This window comes from Labeo rohita, chromosome 4 (genome assembly GCF_022985175.1).
Source record: "Labeo rohita strain BAU-BD-2019 chromosome 4, IGBB_LRoh.1.0, whole genome shotgun sequence".
In the NCBI taxonomy this organism is placed as follows: Eukaryota; Metazoa; Chordata; class Actinopteri; order Cypriniformes; family Cyprinidae; genus Labeo; species Labeo rohita.
In genome coordinates this window covers 12885265-12905071 of record NC_066872.1, presented here as the reverse complement: position 1 = coordinate 12905071, position 19807 = coordinate 12885265, and the positions used below count along the sequence as shown (strand labels likewise).

General features: G+C 40.5%; 1 protein-coding gene across 1 annotated transcript; it reads right to left on the bottom strand.

Moving 5' to 3' along the window:
* Positions 1 to 813: 813 nt before the first annotated feature.
* LOC127164312 (P2X purinoceptor 4-like) lies at positions 814 to 19320 on the bottom strand. The gene is made up of 11 exons (XM_051108173.1): positions 19168 to 19320; positions 10398 to 10469; positions 4104 to 4176; positions 3922 to 4018; positions 3730 to 3810; positions 3423 to 3564; positions 3180 to 3310; positions 2997 to 3090; positions 2853 to 2918; positions 2596 to 2682; positions 814 to 2437 (listed from the first exon to the last, which is right to left on the bottom strand). The coding sequence occupies exons 1-11, from the start codon at positions 19318 to 19320 to the stop codon at positions 2402 to 2404; spliced, it is 1032 nt and encodes a 343-aa protein (XP_050964130.1). The 3' UTR covers positions 814 to 2401.
* Positions 19321 to 19807: the final 487 nt, after the last annotated feature.

The following is a 19807-nucleotide window of genomic DNA, read 5'->3' as shown; positions in this document are numbered from 1 at the left end:
AAAAAAAAGGAAACAGTTCATGTTTGTTCATATACATTTATTTTATTTTTTTAATGTTTAACCATTTTGTCTCCAGTTTTGCTGTAGGGTCAGATGCATTACAACAACACACATATGTGAAAACTACATAGAAAACTCTTGTGTGAAAAAAAAGGGGAAATAACTTTGAATGCAGTTCCACGAAGCATGAAATAAGATTAAATGACAGTAAAATAAACATTTCCTCAGATCATATTAGTTCGTCATTACACAATTAAGAAATGTATTAATAAGTATATATAACTGTAATATATAATATTGTGTGCAGTCTGTCACGCCCACTGGAGTCTGGTCAGCAGGTCGAGCGTGCGCTGATGTTTGTGAAGTAAACTAACCCTGAAACAGAAGCTGCTTTCGGAGCAGGTTATGTTTAGAGAATTAGATGCTATGGCTGATTACCAACCCTGAAAGTCACCTCTGTTTTTGGAACTGAAAGTTGAGGTTATCTTATCCATACTTTTACCCGGGTAGGTCACATAACCTGCTTTTTGGAGCACTCCCCAGATAGTCTCTCTCAAAATGAAAACTACGACTTCATCATCAACTCAAAACACATTTTAGTCCTTTGTCCCATTTTTGTCCTTTTCAGAGCTTAACAACTGTCTTTTGCTTTCTGCAGGAAATGTGACCCCTGTTAGATTTCTGTCTCCATGACTAGACAATTAAGATCCAGCCCAAACCCAAACACTAATAACAGTCTTCTATCAGCCAAGAAGTTGACTGAGGAAAAAGCCAATGAAAGTGAAGACCAGAAGCAGGAGACAAAGTATAATGGTAAAAAGGAGCAGAGTTTATTGAATAGTTTTAGTATGTCTCAATGCTCAGATTTCGTCTGAAGAACACAAATTCAACAAGTATTGTTATACACAACAACATCCCATAAACCTTGAGTTTCTGTAAACATTCCCTTGTATCTCTTATTCATGAAGACAAACAGCCCTTGAAACCACACAGTCATAAGACTAAACAACAATGGAAAAATATATATAAAAAACAACTAAAATACACTATAAATGACTAAACAATTCATGAATCAATAAAATGAACATATAAATGATTATAATGATTATATGATTAAATGGAAGAATTAAATGATTAATGATTATAAATGAATAAAAATGAATGAAGAATATATAAAAAGAAAGCAAAACACAACACCAATGTATGGTTGCTCTCGAGGCAAAACACACAGTTTGCATTTGACGATCGTCCGATCCTTCACCCTGAGCCACAAAACCAGAACTGAATAGAAATAGCCAACAATACATTGTATGGGTCAAAATTATCGATTTTTCTCTTATGCCAAAAATCATTAGGATTTTAAGTAAAGATCATGTTCCATGAAGATATTTTGTAAATTTCCCACTGTAAAAATATCAAAACTTAATTTTTGATTAGTGATATGCATTGCTAAAAACTTCATTTGGACAGTTTTCAAAAGGCGATTTTCTCAATATTCAGATTTTTTTGCACCCTCAGATTCCAGATTTTCTAATACACTGTAAAAAATTAAAAACACAATTTGTTGAGTCAGCTTAAAATAACTTGTTACACTGCTGCCTTAAAACTTTAAGTTAAGTCAACTAAAATAAGTTTAGTCAACTTGAAATTTTAAGTTGTACTAAGTAACAACTTAGATATTTGTGTTTGCTAAACTTTTAATCACAAAAAATGAGGCTTAAAGTACACCATTAAGAAAGAGAAACGGTTAAATATGTATTTGTGAAGTGTGTTTTTGGTTTTGGATTTAAATCATTTCCATGTGTTTTGTTGATCTTTGAATTGTCTGTTTGTGTGTCCGTGAGTTCAAGCGCTGGAAAAAGCAAAACACTGAGAAAATCTTCCCTTGTAATGACTTGCAATAAAAAGCTTTTCAGAACATGCTGTATAACAAAACAGAACATGAGTTAACTCCACAATATCAGCAGAAAATATAGACTATACTGTAATAAAGGCTGTCAATAAACTAGATTATAAATAGACATAATTATTATGAAAATACCTGAGATTTATTACTTCTGTGTTCTATTACTTCTGTGATGCATGTGTGGAGGGCGCCCTCTAGCGTCCAGTATAAATGAAACATTACATATGTTTATAGCACTTAATAATGAGGAAACCCATCCTACTTTGGGAAATAATCATTTTGATAATCGTTGTTTTTATCCAGTGTATAGAAGCATACAGGACTTCTGTTTTTTGTTCATTCAAACCATCAAACCATCAGAACTGAACCAAACCAAAAAGCGTGTTTAAAAAATCAAGGTATGTATTGAACCATGGGCTATAGCTGTACTGTTGCATCCCTAATAAACACAAGCCCACAATCAATTGAAGGCACTACAGGGATTTCTGTTGTGAATCAAGTTTGTGTCTCTAGATGTTGTTGTTCTGATACCTAAATGAAACAAAGAACTCTTGTTAGTTCCTTAAAATAACAAACAACTATTGTTATATATAAGGGCTATTTACTTCTATTAGCCAATAAAAGAAAATCAGCCAGAATAATTCATTTAATTCTGTATTTGTAAATTGAGTGAGAAATTAAATACTCACAAGGTCATTTTCATTAAGATATGTAAATTTCTTCTTTTTGTAGGCTTTAGAGTTGCACCGAACAAACCAGTCACAAATAAAATCCGCCTTCAGTGGCCCACAAAGATGATTGAAAAAGAGATCAGCAGCATTAGTTGTTTTGTAATGGGCTATAAACAGCTCCTCACTATATTTTAACAAACATTTTAGATATTGTTTCTCCTCTTCATTTTTCATACCATAATTATTAAATGTCTATACATAAAAGATGTACTTACCACCCTTAGAAATGATAGGAGTGCACCCACGCTGAGAACTGTTTGGGTAAAGCTGAATTTTCTTCCCTGTATTAAAAAATATATGTATGATTTTGCTCTCTGAAGTTTACCATTTTTAACAAAGATCAAATTGTGAAAACCCACCTCACCATAAACCAGAACATCGAAGCGAATGCCATATCCCTTGATCAGGGTCCTGGTGTCTTTGCCATCACTGCTCTTGTAATACTTAGCAAACCTTTAAAGATTTCACAAAACCACTCCTTTATTTTCAGAACTTTTTTCTGAAGGATCATGTTTACTAGTAACAGTACAAACTCCTGTTACCGTAAGTTGTGCCTTGGTGTTTCGCTGCTTTCTGGGTCCTTCTTGTCTAGTCTGCGGAAGGAGTACTGCGGGACACACGAGCCATTATCCAGATCACAGTTCCACTGGATCTGCACTGCCATCACTCCACCCTGAACACAGAAAACACTCAAACATTCAGTCCTACAGCACAGGAACACACACGTTACTCAGCAGAGAATCATACGAGAATCAAAGCTTATTCATGAAAAATAAGTTACTGACATAGACCGCCATGGTCTGAAAATCCTCTTGAGCCTCTTCAAAAATATCTTTGACTCTGAAGATTGGGCAGTTAGGGTCTGTGTTTCTGTTAAACACACAATTTGCCAAGTAGGACCTGGTTATGTTTGGTGGGATATTCCTTCTGTGAGAAATCAAGAAATAAAGAACATTACAAGTAAGTAAATTAAGTAAAAAATGAATGTGTTTGATTTTTAGCACTTCTATTGCACATGGATTGTAGTTGTAATATGGAAATAAAACGGTGCTGAAATATGTGTTAGATGAAGGTGAACTCTAAAGAACATCCTTGTTGAAGTCAAATTTGGTGAATCGAATATTATTCTTTATGAATATTGTGAAGTTTTCGGCATCTGTCAGGAGTGCTGGACTGACATATCAAGGCAAAAACACAGATATTATGAGTAACTTTGGTGCTGAAATTACAGAACCAGTATAATTTTTTTAGTTTAGTTTGAGGTGTCATTGGCGAGAGTTTTACTTTGGAGGTTCAACTTTCTTCTCCACAGGACACCAGCCTGACACCTCACACGTCTTCTCCGAGTCTGAGTACTGGACACATCTACCTGTCTGAACACCTAGAACACAGCCAAGTATAAATAGTCAGTACTTCATAGCCACAAAGAGTATTGTTTTATCTTCAGTGTAGAGATTGAGTCTTACCGTTCCCCTGAACATCCTTAAAGCCTTTGGTGCAGTTCATGTCAGATGTGCAAACAGATTTCTGGGTTGGATACTAAAAGAAATGTTATCATAATTAAAGTCAAATAAATGCTGTTTGTTTTTAATGTTTGTAAAAATAAAATTCACATTTTAAAATCCAATATTTTGTTCAAATCCTTGTTATTTGGTGCTTTAATAAACACAAAATCTGGGTTATTATATGGTACTTCTAATCTTACATATTAACGAATAAGAAAAAGGTAACATATTAAAGGATTATTCCATCTCATGTTATGCTCCTTATGATGGTTGAATGTGCTCTGATTATCTGTAAGGATTAAACAAGACATGGTTTGTAGTAGTAATTGAGGTCCACATCCATCTGTTTTCCATGCTGCTTACTACGGGACGCAGGAGTGCTGACGTACAGCTGCGGGATCAGAGTGAAGAGTTTAGGAGAACATTCTTGGAACCTTCAGAGAACTTTTTAGGGACCAGCTAAAGTGGCTTGAATGATAGGATAACACACAACTTGTTGTGTTAACATTTTGGGCATATGCTTATCTGCACAGTATATGGTTTACAATTTGGTCATTATCACTTGGTACATTAAGTCACATGGGATCAGTTTTTCTAAGCAGTGCAAATTAGCACAAATAAAGGATAAAAAAAAATAAAGAAGCCACAGTACATTGAACCGGAAGCCAAAAAATGAAGGATTGCAGTAAGTTTTAGACTTGGTATCGTTTGACTCCTACTTGGGGATTCCAGCGTGCTGTCATACTTAATCAGAATCCATCCTGCTTGTGATAAAGGCATGAACAAGTTTCTCCAAGTCTTGACTGGAAACAAAACATCTAATTCTTGCAATGTTTTTGAGATGATAGTATGCTGATTTAGTTACTGCTTTGACATGACGACTGAAACTAAGGTCTGACTCCAGAATCACACCAAGATTCCTGACCTGGTTTTTAGTTGTTTGACCCCTAGAGTCAAGGTATGCATTCACCTTAAGAACTTCCTCTTTGCTTCCGAATGCAATGACTTCAGTTTTCTCCTTGTTTAACTAAAGGAAGTTCTGGCACATCCAACTGTTAATTTCATCAATGCATTGGCAGAGGGAATCAATGGGGCTGTAGTCATTTGGCGATAAGGCTAGGTAAATCTGGGTATCGTCAGCATAGCTGTGATAGGCAATTTGGTTCTTTCTCATTATTTGACTTAGTGGGAGCATATACAGGCTAAACAAGAGTGGCGCTGGAATTGAGCCTTGAGGGACTCCGCATGTCATGGACGTCCACTTAGACTGATGCTCTTCTATACTCACATAATAACCTCTCCCTTCTAAGTATGACCTGAACCAACTGAGAGCCATCCCAGAAAGCCCGACCCAGTTTTCCAGTCTCTCTAGAAGAATGTTATGATCGACAGTGTCAAACGCAGCACTAAGATCTAGTCGTACCAGCACTGATATTTTGCAAGAATCTGAATTTAAGCAAATATCATTTATTATCTTAACGAGCGCCGTCTCTGTACTGTGATGCGGTCGGAAACCAGATTGAAAATTGTTCAGGTATCCATTTGAGTTTAAGTAGTTGTTCAACTGATTGAAAACTACATTTTCAATAATCTTGCCTATAAAAGGAAGATTAGATATTGGTCTATAGTTGCTCAATATGGTGTTATCAAGATTGCTCTTTTTCAGAAGGGGCTTAACAACTGCAGTTTTCAGGGAGTTTGGAAAAGTCCCAGAAAGAAGTGAGGTGTTTACCACTTCCAAGAGATCTGCTTCTAAACAGTTAAACACAATTTTGAAAAAAGATGTTGGAAGTGTGTCGAGGTTGCAGGTTGAGGATTTAAGGTGCTGTACTATTTCATCCAAAGTTTTGCTATCAATTGCTTAAAAAACAGACATAGTGACTTCTTTTTGAAATTGTGGTCGTATCTGTCTAACCTCTGCATAACTTGAGGATGTGCTAATCACCTTTCTGGTATTATTGATCTTCTCGGAAAAGAAGGAAGCAAACTCATTACATTTGCTGTCAGAGAGCATTTCACTGGGAATCTGACTTGGGGGGTTTGTTAGTCTCTCAACAGTAGCAAAAAGAGTGTGAGTGTTGTTTAGGTTACTGTTTATAAGGTTTGAGAAAAACTTCTTTCTTGCTGTGGCTAGTTCCACGTTGAAAGCATGAAGGCTGTCTTTATAGATGCTATAGTGAATTTTAAGTTTTGTCTTCCGCCACATCCGCTCAGCTTTTCTGCATTGTCTTTTCATACTCTGTACTGCTGTTGATTTTCTCCAAGATGATTTTTGTCTGCCAGTCATCTTACTGACTTTCACTGGTGCAATGTCATCAATGACATTCTTAACTTTTGAGTTAAAGGACTCCAGGAGAAGATCAACAGAGTCTGCAGAAATGCTTGGCATTGAAGATATAGCCTTCATAAATAGAGCAGTGTTTTTGTTAATACATCTCTTTCTGACAGAGACGGATCTAGATTCAGTGGTAGCAGAGATCAATATATCAAAGAAAATACAGAAGTGATCAGATAGTGCTACATCCTTAATGACAATGGATGAAATGTTTAGAACCTTACTAATGAGTAAATCAAGAGTCTGTCCACAATTGTGTGTGGGTCCATGCACATGCTGAATCAGGTCAAAAGTGTTTTGTGTTTTGTGGTTTTGATTTCTGCATTTTCTTTATGAATATTAAAATCCCCTGCAATAGCAAAACAGTCAAACTCTGAGGAAATCATTGATAACAGTTCTGTGAACTCTTCAACAAAGGCTGGAGAGTATTTTGGAGGCCTGTAAAAAATGATAAATAGAATTCGTGGAGCACCTTTCAGCACAATCCCTAGATATTCAAAAGACAAGTACTGACCAAATGACACTTGCTTACATTGATAGACATCTTTAAATACAGCAGCTACACCTCCACCTCTCCTAACAGCTCTGCAGACACTCATGAAAGTAAAGTTAGGAGGCGCTGTTTCATTGAGGACTGTTGCACTGCAGCTGTCTTCAAGCCATGTTTCAATTAGAAACATAAAATCCAGGTTGTATGTGGTTATTAAGTCATTGATCAGATATGATTTCTTTTTTAGTGAGCGAATGTTTAAAAATGCTAACTTGATGCCAATTTAGTTTTTGTCTCTAGAGTAGTCTTAGTTTGACGCCTAATAGGCCGCAGATTAGATGGGTCAGCCGTACGGCTTGAGAAGGTCTTAGACTTTCTATCACGTGATAACACAGAGATAGAGAAAGCTACAGGCACACTGGGTTCCCGCTTGTTATGTAAACATTCCTGATTGTTGCTGCTATCGTAGCGGGGACCCGACACATATCACTGAGAGTTGTTATCAGTTGATTTTGGTTCACCTACAGCAGATGGAGGAGGGTTTCGGCCCTGGCGTTGTGGCAGAGGCCGGAGAGCTCTTGAAGGAGGAGGAGGGCGAGCTGGGCCCACAGGCTTTGGTGGTTGTGGTGCCCGCCGTTTTTTAGTTGATATCTGGGGGCTTGCAGCAAAAGAGTGGGAGAGCCTGGTTCCAGCATATACTAGTTCCTCCATTTTCTATGAGAAGCTTAGAAGTGGAGATGCTGGAGAGAGGGATAATGTGTCTGGTGAGCGGGGCTCTGGCTCTGGTGTTTCCGGTGGCTGAAATATGTTGTCTTGGCTTTCCTGGCTGTTAACCAGAAAGTCGTCCTTCGGCGCTGAGTCTTGGAGCTGTTGTATTACGTCACAGTCTGTCTGTGATGAGCTCTGTGGGCAGGGCTCAGCTGGGATGGTGTCCGTGAACAGTGATTGTTGTGGCTGTGTGGCATTGTCAATGTCCTTGTCAGATGTGTCGACCACATGACGACTCTGAATCTGATTTGAAGTCCTGTGGTCACTCATACTTTGTCCAGGTGTGTGAGTGCCATTCATGTTGGGTGGACTGGCACACTGTACTGAAGGATGACGGAGTGAAAAATAGATGTTGTCCTTTAGCACTCTTGCACCAAGTTTGTTTGGGTGGAGGCCATCCAGTTTAAACAGTTGTCTATGGCCCCAGAAAAGATTGAAGTTGTCAATGAAGTTGACTCCTTTTAGACTGCAGGTTTTTTGTAGCCATGTATTCAGCCCGAGCAACCGTGAAAACATGTTAGTTCCCCTTGCTGGGAGTGGTCCAGTGATAAACGGCTGAACTTCCATTCTTTGAAGTGTTTCGATGAGTTCACTGAAGTCCTTCTTTAGGAGTTCTGACTGCTCTTTCCGAATGTCATTCTTCCCCACATGGATGATGATTCGATTTGCAGTCTTGTGCTTCATTAGGATGTTCCGAAGTTCCCTGTTCACATCAGAGACGGTTGCTTGAGGAAAGCAGCATGTAGTTGTTGTACTGCTACTGATATTTCTGATAATGGAGTCACCCACTATCAGAGTCCTGGGCTCGGCTGCGCTCTGAGCTGAATGCCGCTGTCTGTTCGACCTTGAGCGCCTGTTTGTAGCGATGTTAGCTGCTGGCTCATACGATCCATGTTCAATCACATTTGGGGATTCTTCACCCACATTCATTAGTGCTTCAAATCTGTTCTCAAGCTGTATAGGAGTTGGTAAAATACCAGTTTTTGCAAGCCTTGTCATAGCCATATCTGGGGTAGAGGATGCTACCGCAGCAATACGAGACACTCGTGACAATCTGATCGAGTGCCTTTGGGTCTCGCTCCGTGTTTGTGCCATCGATTAGTGTGTCGATCAGTTTCAGCTTGTTCCTCTACACTTATAAACTGTTGAGATTCAGTAGGTTGACGGGACTCATTTGCTGAGGGGGTCCGTGACGATGATCTGCTGAGTGTTCTGCCTGTTTTGGAAGTCCAGCAAGTAACTTTGTTTCAAGAATCACAATCCTTTGTAGAAGTCTGTGGCAGTTTGTACTGCAAGTACATTCCAGAAGAGGCTGAAGAGGCATTTTCTTTCTCGTCTGTTGAAAGTAGGCAGCTGTGTTTTCCCGTCTCCGGAATGTAAACTGCTGGCAGTGGGAGGCAAAGAGTCTCCTTTTCGTAGTATTATTCCAGTTACGAAAAGTTTTTCATTTAGTGTTTGTGCCAAAAATGTGTTGTTTGAGCGCTATGCTGATCTGCTGAGGTTAAAATCTTGGAAAAGTCTGAAAAGTATATAAACAGGGAGCAAAGCGCGGAGCAGTAAGCAAAAGCATCCGAACAGTAGCAAAGCCGGAAGCAATAATATGTGAAATATGTGAAAGACAATACACAATAGACAATATAATATAAGTACAGATGTGCTTTATACAAATTATACAAGGGAGTTGAATGTATGGAAGATAAGTAAACTCAGAGGACATAAAATAAGTAATTATGTGTTTATTTATAGTGCAATCTGCTGCAGAAGCCAGCAAAATTATGTGAAGGCCATAAGGAAAATAAGGACAAGGATGTGACAGAAGAGTTTTATGATAACATTATATGATACGAGTCCTCATGTTTTGCTTGTATATAGAGTTGTCACTCTAATACGACCTTCTGACCACCTTTTTGTCTTGATAACGCTGAGTATGTAAAATCTTTGACGCGACTCCCATGAGCGAAGAAACGTGACAAATGTTAATACAGAGTGACATAAAAGTCACATGAATTCCGATATGACTATTCAGACTGAGGTCACATTGTAAAACATCTGACCTTCTATCAGATTTAGTACCACATACAGAAGTGGCACAAATCTGAACTGAAAAGATCAGATTCCATGTGGTTTGTGCTGTTCACACTGTCATAAGAAAAAAAGATCTGAGTTACATGTGAGGAAAGAAAATGGATTTGGGCTACATTTGTTTGCAGTGTGAACATAGCCTAAGTCAAAGACAGGTAAATCAAACTATTTCATTATATATGTAACAGTTTGATTTACCTCAAATGAAAGTCAAATTCAACTGATTTCCCCTGTTCAGGGAGTGTAGGGAACATGTCGCAACACAGTTGAGTCATGGAGCTCTCTTTGAACTAGCTGCTCATCTCAATCAGGTTAAATAAGAGAGGCGTGCGAGATGTGCCGAAGATAATGAAAGATCCTGATGCTGAATCAAGTAATATACAGTATCTCTGAAGAATCGTGATTTCTGAAAAATGCAGATCTTGCAGATTTCTTATGCTTTTTACATTTAAATGACAACATTGATAATTTCCTTATTAAGAGACAATGAGGTATCTTTTTAGTTTTTTTGTGCATGTGTCTAATAGGAAGCTCTGAGAAAAGTAGCAATGACAAAAGAACATATTTTTTCATGTCTTACCTCTGCACATTTTGACTGTGTTTGGTTTGGCGTGATGATCATGTTGGTCATCAGAAAGAAAGATTCGTCATCCTGCGTCATGGAAAAACATGTGATAGAATGTAACTATCCCAGAAGACATGCATGCTGGTCTACAGAATATTCGCCCAAGCCTGGTTTCTCCATTTTCTCCATTTCTGTCTTGCTGCTATCGCAGAACAAAACCTGAACTACATTAATCTGGATTATAGTAGTATCATCTTCTGTAGAGCTTATTTATAGGCAAACCACATCCTGCAACATTGACACTGGTATTGAACTGAACTGAATCAGGCTGAATAACTGCATTGCTGCCTTTTGTAAAACTACTTTTTGCTGAATTTAACTTGTTTCAAATTAGTTGACTGGTTTAAACTGGTCCTTTGAGCTGGTTTAAGCTAGTCACGTGCTGCCCTTAAGATGGTCCTGAGCAGTGAACAGTTAACTTGTAAAATAAATGTGTCGTGTTAACATTTTGGGCATATATGCTAATCTGCACAGTATATGCTTTACAATTTGGTCATTATCACTTGGTACATTAAGTCACATGGGGTCGGTTTTACTAAGCAGGGCAAATTAATGCGAGAACGCAATTCCAAAACAGCACCGATGGGTGTAGACATTTCTGTGGGTGATTTACTAACAAACAAATTAAAGAACAGAGATGCAAAATGTCATTTACATATAGACCAACACAATATACCAAGTGCAGCGCAAATAAAGAATAAAAAAAAATAACGAAGCCACAGTACATTGAACTAGAGGCCAAAAAATAAAGGATTGCAAGTAGTTTTGGTAGACTTGGTATTGCCTCTCTCTTCTACCACACGCTCTCTGTTCTCAGCTTTCCAAAACACACATCAGTGTGATTCTTTTATTGAGTGATAGACAGTGTGTTCAATCAGGGACATTATTAATAGGTTTACTATCCAGTGTCTTCTCATCATTTCCACAACCTGCTTCCCTTGGTGTGTTTACACATAGAAAAGGTGAAAAAACATTGCATTGTTTAGTTTTCTATCAGAACAATGATCTATTATTACTGTTATTCTATTAGTTACTATTGCAATTCTCAATGTTGAATATTTGTAATAATAATGCTGAGATTTTTCACAATCACAACCAGAAAAAAATCTGAATAGGCCTCTAAACTCAATATCAGAAAGTCAGCACAATCCTGCAAGTGTGTTGAATAAATAAAGCAGTTCCCTTTCGAGGAACTCGAACTGCGTCCTCTAGAGGTCGCTAATGGGGAACGCCTTCTGCGTGACCCGTGTCTGAAGCTATATACAAAAACTACAAGGTACTGACCGGCGACAGCCTATGACATCACTGCCGGCACGACTCGTCGCCGCTGGCGTGTCATACCAGCGTGACCGCATTGTACAAAAGGGCGCCGGTTAAACACAACGTCCTCTTCTTCGTCTTCACTGACCTTTTGTCTGTAACCAAAGCGTGAATTGAGTGCATGTTTCTCACCAAATGTTTTAATTATGGCTCACGTGTGACGATGCGTGGTAAGGAGCAAGTGCTCTTTGCTCCTGTGGAGTTTATTGCGCTCTTTGCTTGTCTCTTGCGAGAAACAAGCACGCTCTGATACCCGCACCTATCATACGGTGAGGATTAAGCAAATATCGGCTCTCGAGGGAGTTGAACGAGATCACCGCATTATTGCTTGTTGCGAGAGGCAGACACGCTCTCATACTCGCTTACACAGGGCTCGTGTCGTGCAGTAGTCAGCTGCGCTTTCAGCTCTCGAGGGAGTTGAATGCAATCGTCGCATACAGTGCTTATTTCTTGCGATGGACTGGTGTGCTCTCGTAGTTGCTTGCACGAAGCTCACGAGCTGTGTATGTGTGGTCGGTAGCAGTGCGTCCAACTCACGAGGGAACTGGATGTGCTCATCGCGATGCAAAGGAGGGAGGTGAGTCTTCTCTATACCCGAATTTGCATGAGTGTGCTCGCCTCTCGGGCATTAACAACGCATTCGCGGTGGCGGCTCCGTTCCGCCTGATTCCCGCGGGAGTCTGGCGCATGGGCGGAGCGTGTTCAGCTCCCCAGGGGGTTGAACATATGCTGCGCTTTTCGATTGTGGTGTTAATTTTCTGCCATACTCGAGGGTATGGACAGAAAATGAAGAGGATAGTGTAGCCATCTGAGGATGGTTATAGCTTTTTTGCGTTATTTATGTGGTTAAGTGCAGCTATCTGAGGCTAGCTGTGTGTTAACCTGTCCCTTTTCATAGACCTGTCTATCTGAGGATAGCCAGGTGTTAGCTCGGTGATCGCTCCCCTTCCTAGGGTTTCTAAGTAGCGGTCTCTTTGAGCTCTTAGTCAGGTAAGTGCTGTCTCCCCTGCCTGGGATGTGGGTAGACAGCCCATTCTTTGTGGCACAATCGTGGTTGATTTCCCTTTTCTGTTAACTCTGTGATTGCTCCCCTAACAGGGTTTTTAAGCAGTGGTCTCCCTGAGCCCCTGCCTAGATGGTGTTATCTCCCCTGTTAGGGTTATAAGTAGGTGACCCACTATGATGGTCTGGCAGTTTCTCAAGAAGGTCTTTCTGGTAACTGGACTCAGGCGTGGGAACCACGGTGGGTGAGTACGATCCCTTATTATGTGTCTAACCATGCTGTATTTCTGGGACCTGTCTTGTGCGTTTCCTTTGGTAGGTCCTCTTCGAGCACCCCCCTCTGGTCTTTGACCATGGTTATGGTTTGCTTGCCTGGATCTGCCTTCGGCATATCGATTGGGAAACTTTCAGGTCCCCACTACAGCACTGCATCTAAGGCTATGGTCCTACCTTCAGGTAAGCTCTTCGGAAGTCTTTCTCGCAGGAAGCTCCTGGACATGCTTGGATAGACACATGGACCTAGGTGGGGTGAGAATGGTTTTTGCCTCCATAAGAGAATACCAGAAACATAGTCTGAGGGCTGGGGATGCTACTGCTCTCTGTGCAGTCTTATAGAGGTGACTCCCAGTGATATCTCATCCGTATCTCTGGGCTGCTGTGTTCCTTCTATGGTTCACGGTAACATGGATGGGACCCCTGGAGGCTGCTGTTATCTCCTTCCTGGCTGGATTTGGAGGATTTGCCTGCTGTTGCTGCAGAAGCATATCTAGACGTTACAAGGTAGCTCTTGTTATTTGGGTCTCTCGCCACATTACTGTAATCCCCAGGGCGTGTTGATCGCTATTCAGGTAACCTTTCTGGTTTTTATCTCTGCTCGCCTGTATTTCTTCCAGGACTTTTTGTCCTTTTTCTAGGTAGGCTCTCGGATGTCTCTTCACGAGATGCCCCTGATGTCCCTGGCTGAATACATCACACCCTTCTCATGTCTCGCCCTGAGGGGCCTTCTGCTGCCGAGCTATTCACCCACTCCTCATGCTTGGGGTATTTTCTGAGAAAAACCCCCTTTTGGCATGTTTAGGCCTCTGTTCATGCGCACCTGAGGGTGGGCTGAACAGGGCCTGCACTCTCCTCTGAGGAGGAGAGCACATATTACCTGGGTGAATATAGCCAGAACGCATGGGCTCCCCTCCTCGGAGGGCTAGCCTTTTGATGCTTAATACAGCTAAAGCCCTTCCTGGCGGAAGGTAAGGATGTTCCGCGCTGTCGCCCTGGATAGGCTCCCCTCTGTGGAGGGCTAGCCTGTAGTGCTCACCTCGGCTATGGGCTGAAGGTTTTAGAGCACATATTACGTGAGTAAATGCAGCCGAAACTCCTCTCCTGAGGGTGACGATGTCCCTTCCCAGCCATTGCGGTCGCCCTGGTAGGCTCCCCTCCACGGAGGGCTAGCCTCAGCGCTCGCCTCAGCTACAGCTGTAGGTTCTAAGGCACTTTTTCTGATATGGGCTGATCTCAGCCTATGCTTCTAAGAACGGTTTGACTCCCCCTCGGTGCTGGATCTCGTTCGAAGCTCCTTTCTGGTCCTTTCGCCCCAGGAAAAGGTTATGTCCACCCTTTGGGTCGAGGGGGTCCAGAACACACCATCCCTTGGTAGAGTGGGTAAAATAAAACTAGCTTTCTGTGTTCTTTCTCAAATCCTGTATGGTGGGGATCATGCGTTCTGCTTCGTACCCTTTCTTGAGTCGTTCAGCCCCGGGATCTTGGGCTACACTCGACCTTTGTATCGCCTATTAAACGATACTTCTGAATAGGGTGCTTTGACCTGTGCTACTTTCCCTGCGACCAGGGTTACCTAGCAACAGGCGAACTCCCTGGTGACGGGCCAAGGTCTAGGTTACCTTCCTAGGCTGTAGGTTATATCCCTTAAAGGAATCTCTCTTCTGATTCCAAGGCTGAGCTCTGCCCTTAGCCAGGCGTCATTAGCCTGGGCCTTACAGGTAAGTCCTTGGGTATGCAGCTCAGGCCACTGGCCGAAGGGATTAAGTCACTGACAGCCGCTTGGACGTCTTTTGGGGCAGTTCCACTTACCTAAGTGAGGCTGGTACTTAGTGCTCGCCCCTGTCTCGGGCTTGCACTCCCCTCAGCATGGCAGCGTGGGTATAACCGTTCCCCATTAGCGAACTCTAGAGGACGCAGTTCGAGTTCCTCGAAAGGGAACGTCTCAGGTTACGTATGTAACCCTGGTTCCCTGAGAAGGGAACGAGACACTGCGTCCTCTAGACTTGTGGCCATGCTTCGGACACATGCTTCAGACGAAGAAGCGGACGTTGTGTTCAACCGGCGCCCTTTTGTACAATGCGGTCGCGCTGGTATGACGCGCCAGCGGCGACGAGTCGCGCCGGCAGTGACGTCATAGGCTGTTGCCGGTCAGTACCTTGTAGTTTTTGTATATAGCTTCAGACACGGGTCACGCAGAAGGCATTCCCCATTAGCGACCTCTAGAGGACGCAGTGTCTTGTTCCCTTCTCAGGGAACCAGGGTTACATACGTAACCTGAGATGTTTCCCAGAACTCAACGTGGTGTGACGATCTCATTCTCTATTGTAACATTAACTTTTATTGCTATTTTATTTTGAACAAATCCCTTTTTAACATTAAACATCTGCCTTGTAAAAATATTTTTCTTAATTGATACGTGGTCACCCTCCAAAATATAACAATATTTTTTTAAAATATCGAAACATTCACAGTCAAACGAGGGATATATGTGAAAACTATCATATATAGTTCTAATTAAACTGCAGAGTTTAGCTCTAACCCTGAAAAAAAACTCACTTGCCTGTAGCCCTAGTAATGCTGAAGACCTTGTTCAGGTGTGTTTGATTAGGGTTGGAGGTCAACTCTGCAGGACAGTGGTCCTCCACAACATTGCCTATGCCTGGTATATAAACCCAAACAAACCTGAATGAACGGTGCATTACTGTACCATCCCAAAGAGGCACAGAATCACTTTCTAAGACTTTCACATTAACTGTTCCCTCCTAGTGGAATGACCCGCCCAACTCAAAGTCCCTAGCTGTCTTCAAGAAACACATCTCTTCCATCTATGCTTGACCCTCTGATACTAAGACTCTCTATTCTGTTATTATTCTATCTACTTGTTTTCTTTGTATTTATTATAAAAATGATCCCCTAACATTCGTGTTCTCTATTCTTTCCACTTTTCTTTGGGAAAAAAAAAGAACCTCTAACACAGAGGTGTCAAACTCGCAGCCCTGCAGAGTTTACTTCCAACCCACACATAACATATGTGATTTTTAAATAAGTCTAAATGACCAGATGGATCAGGTGTGTTTAATTAGGAGCCAAGCCCCTATTGCGTTTATATGTGTTCTTTAATACTATACCTCTTAAATGGGAGTCAATGGCAGCCCTATGAACGGAATATAGGATAAAATTATGAAATTTGGCTTGAAATGGTGGGCCTGAAAAGTGATCTGACCAACATTGTGGTCTCTAGGACCAACTCTATAGCGCCACCACCAGTTCAAATATTCACTTTTCAAATGGTTATAACTTTTGAATGCTTCATTCTAGAAAAATTAAACTGATCATGCTGATCACATTCAATAGCTCACATTAAGACACCGCCCATTACAGTAGCAGCCATTTAAAAAAACAAACAAACAAAAAAAAAAGTGTAGTATTCAGGTTTTTTTTGGCTACTCCTTCAAAATTGATCCAGTTCTTCCCAAAATTGGCTCAGATGATCTTTGGACTGAGCTGCACAGAAATGACTTTTTTATTCATCTTTGTTCAAAGGTAATGATGTCGCAAACTTAATGAAGTTGACCCAAAATTGGTTCAGAGGTTATATCTCGGCCAAACTTTGATCAGTTCTAATGATACTTGGTATGCCTCATCAACACCACAATCTGAGGGTCCATACCAAATTTGAGAATAGCAGCACCTATGAGATATGAAAAATGACTTAAAACTTAATTTAATTAAGTTAAAAGTACATCATTAAAAATAATTGAATTTTTGCTTATAACTTTGAACAGTTGGTCAGAACTTGGTCATGCCAAATCTATGGATATCAATTTGGATCAGAAATGGAACAGCTGAAGCATGTGTGCACCTGTAGCCAGTTGGGAAGATAAATATTAATTTTATAGTATTTTATTGCGATGAACTTCCCAAAACTATTTCCCACTGTTAAAGACAATTATTACGTATTACATACCTACACAGGTTATTCTGTGTTACAGCGTGTAGGGACTTTAATTATGCCGTTTTATTCAAACGGGACTCTTAGCCGTGTTGTGCGCTCAGTTATGTCAGCCTCAGACCGCGAGCGGATGCTGGGGAGGCAACTAAAATGCTAAAAAGTTTTCTCCTCATCTCTCAGTTAAACCTGGTATGTATAACAGTGTTTAGTTAACTAAGGTTCATTAAATTCTAAACCAGGGGTGCTCAATCCTGCTCCTGGAGATCAACCTTCCTGCAGAGTTCAGCTCCAACCCTGATCGAACACACCTGAACCAACTTATTAGGATCTCGTGGAGCACTTGATAATTACAGACAGGTGTGTTTGATCAGGGTTGGAACTAAACTCTGCAGGAAGGTAGATCTCCAGGAACAGGATTGAGCACCCCTGTTCTAAACGGTATGTGTTCTAAATGTGATTATGCATATGTACTTTTGTTTGTCGTGAGATTTATGTGATTTGTGCCTGACGCACATGGAGCTAATTAATCGTTGGTTTGTACACAGTGTGTAAACGTGAAGAGAGGATGGCGTGATGAACGCAACATTCTAATTAAGTGTCCCATGTGTTACAGGTATGTTCTGTTCCTTATTTCAAACCGTGAAAAGTGATTTAAATGTTAATATATGTGAACTTGAATATTGTTTTATTATATTTCTTCTCATGCCCCTTATTCTAAAAAAAAACAATGTACTGCTTGCATTTGGATTATGCACCAATTTCATGTTTCTATCGTTTTTGTTGTGAACTTGTATGATATTTTGGGGAATGTTTGTGTAAACATTAATTTCCTAAGTCATTTATTGATGATACATGTGCAAAGAACAACGTACACCAGTCAATTTATGTCCATTTCTTTATTTGTTTTTAATATATTGTACAATGTTAACATATTGTTATTGTCGCCAGCCTCAGACCGCGTTTGGACGCTGGCGAGGCAACATGCTAAAAAGTTTTCTCCTCATCTCTCAGTTTAATCTGTTTGAAACGTGGAGAGAGGATAGCGTGATGAACGCAACATTCTAATTACGTGTCCCATGTGTTACGGACCAATAAAACAGTGGTGATTTGAAGCCGTTCCTGCTGTCTCCAGAGTGACATTCTTATGTACAGATTGGGATCTGCTACACGCCATTTTGAAATTTGTCATAAATTGCAATATCTTCTGAACTGCACAAAAATCGGTGGGGATCATCGACAATATGTACTGGAGGTACCTGAGAAGTTTAAACACAGTGCCACCTATGTTTATATTTGTATCATTTCATTCCCGGGGTTATGTCGATTCTCGTGATGTCTCATTTGACATTTTCCATCAGTATGTCTGTCCGCCATATTGAAGTAAATGAAAAACTACTCCTACCATAAATTCACTACTCCTCCCATAAATTTTGTCCAATTTTTTGGTCTGCTTAGCATGCTAATTCATGCTTTTGTGTGCTCCACAGGGGTCTGCAATTTGTGCACCGACAGAGTGGTGCGCTATGCTGAACCACTGATCCTGAAACTTTTAGGTCATGGATTCGAACCCAGTGTGGGAGAACTTACTGAAATTGTGTGTAATGTGTCATTTTGATTTCTTTATTATGTGGGTAAGCATTGTACTTTTCTTTGTATCTTTTTTTCCTCTTGGTTTAGCAGTAAATGTGTTTTTTGTTCATTTTGGGCGTTCAGGGTGTGGCCCTGTTATCACTGCTTGCAGATATATTTAGAGTTGAATCTAAACTGTGCAGGCGGTGGCACCCCTGCTCTAACACTAACGTTCTCTATTCTAAGTACTTGTTTTCTTTTTATTTGCTGTGTGTACACCATTAGAGACTTTTCACAGCGCTTACATATTTTGCTGGCTTTGATTGCTTCTATTTTTCCTCCTTTGTAAGTTGCTTTGGATAAAAGCATCTGCTAAATGCCTAAATGTAAATGTAATGTAATTCTTTTAAAACAGCAATAACATAAAAACTCATTAGAACCACTTCATTATAAGATTCACAATTGTAATGACACTGTAAATAATAGAGCAAACAAAGCATGCAAAAACTCTTTCAGCGAGTAGCTTCTCTGTAAGCCATAATGTGATGTGTTGGCACTGTTGAGGATTCATTTGTGCAGTTAAAATAATCGGTATCAACAGATTACCTCAGGTGAAATGACATAGTCAGCCACATCCCATATCTGTTCACCGAGCTCGCTGCTGTTTATTAGAGCTATGCCTTTCACTTTGGTGGTGACGGAGCTGACAACGCTGTCGGTGTCCTGGTGGCTCTGACTCAGAAACACACAGCTGTACATATCAACACAAGTAAACATTACTATGGTAAACTGAATTTTTTAACAGAGTTTGAAATTAACTAGTGTAGTTTTCACTTGATTGCAAATAAATAAAGTTAGAAGAAGACTAAAGTGTAAACTGTAAATTTTCTAATGTTGTTTCTTTAAGCAGCTTACCAGAGAAGAACCACCATCAATATGAACTGGTAAATGCGGAAACATATTCCGAGATGCTTGCATTTTACCACTAGTATTCGTGGTGTAGAGTATTCACAAAAAAAGTCACAAAAAAAGTTCTTTATTGCCATTTCGCATGCTTCCATTTGTGTTGAGCTTTCAGCTCTCATTTTCTCTTTTCTCTCTTTTAAGGTATGGCCTTGTAATGGGACTCAACAGACAGCGTGGATAAATCCAAGCACAAGCTTTATTAGAACACAGCGTGGTGAACTGGCAGGGTCGATCTCCAAACAAACAGCGATAATCAGGGCAAGACAAAAACGTAAATCCA

Coding starts and splice junctions, on each gene's coding strand:
- LOC127164312 (XM_051108173.1), bottom strand. CDS start 19,320: ATGTACAGCTGTGTGTTTCTGAGTCAGAGCCACCAGGACACCGACAGC. Junction 4,177..10,397: donor CACAGTCAAAATGTGCAGAG/GTAAGACATGAA, acceptor CATTTCTTTTAG/TATCCAACCCAGAAATCTGT. Junction 3,311..3,422: donor TTCAGACCATGGCGGTCTAT/GTCAGTAACTTA, acceptor TTCTGTGTTCAG/GGTGGAGTGATGGCAGTGCA.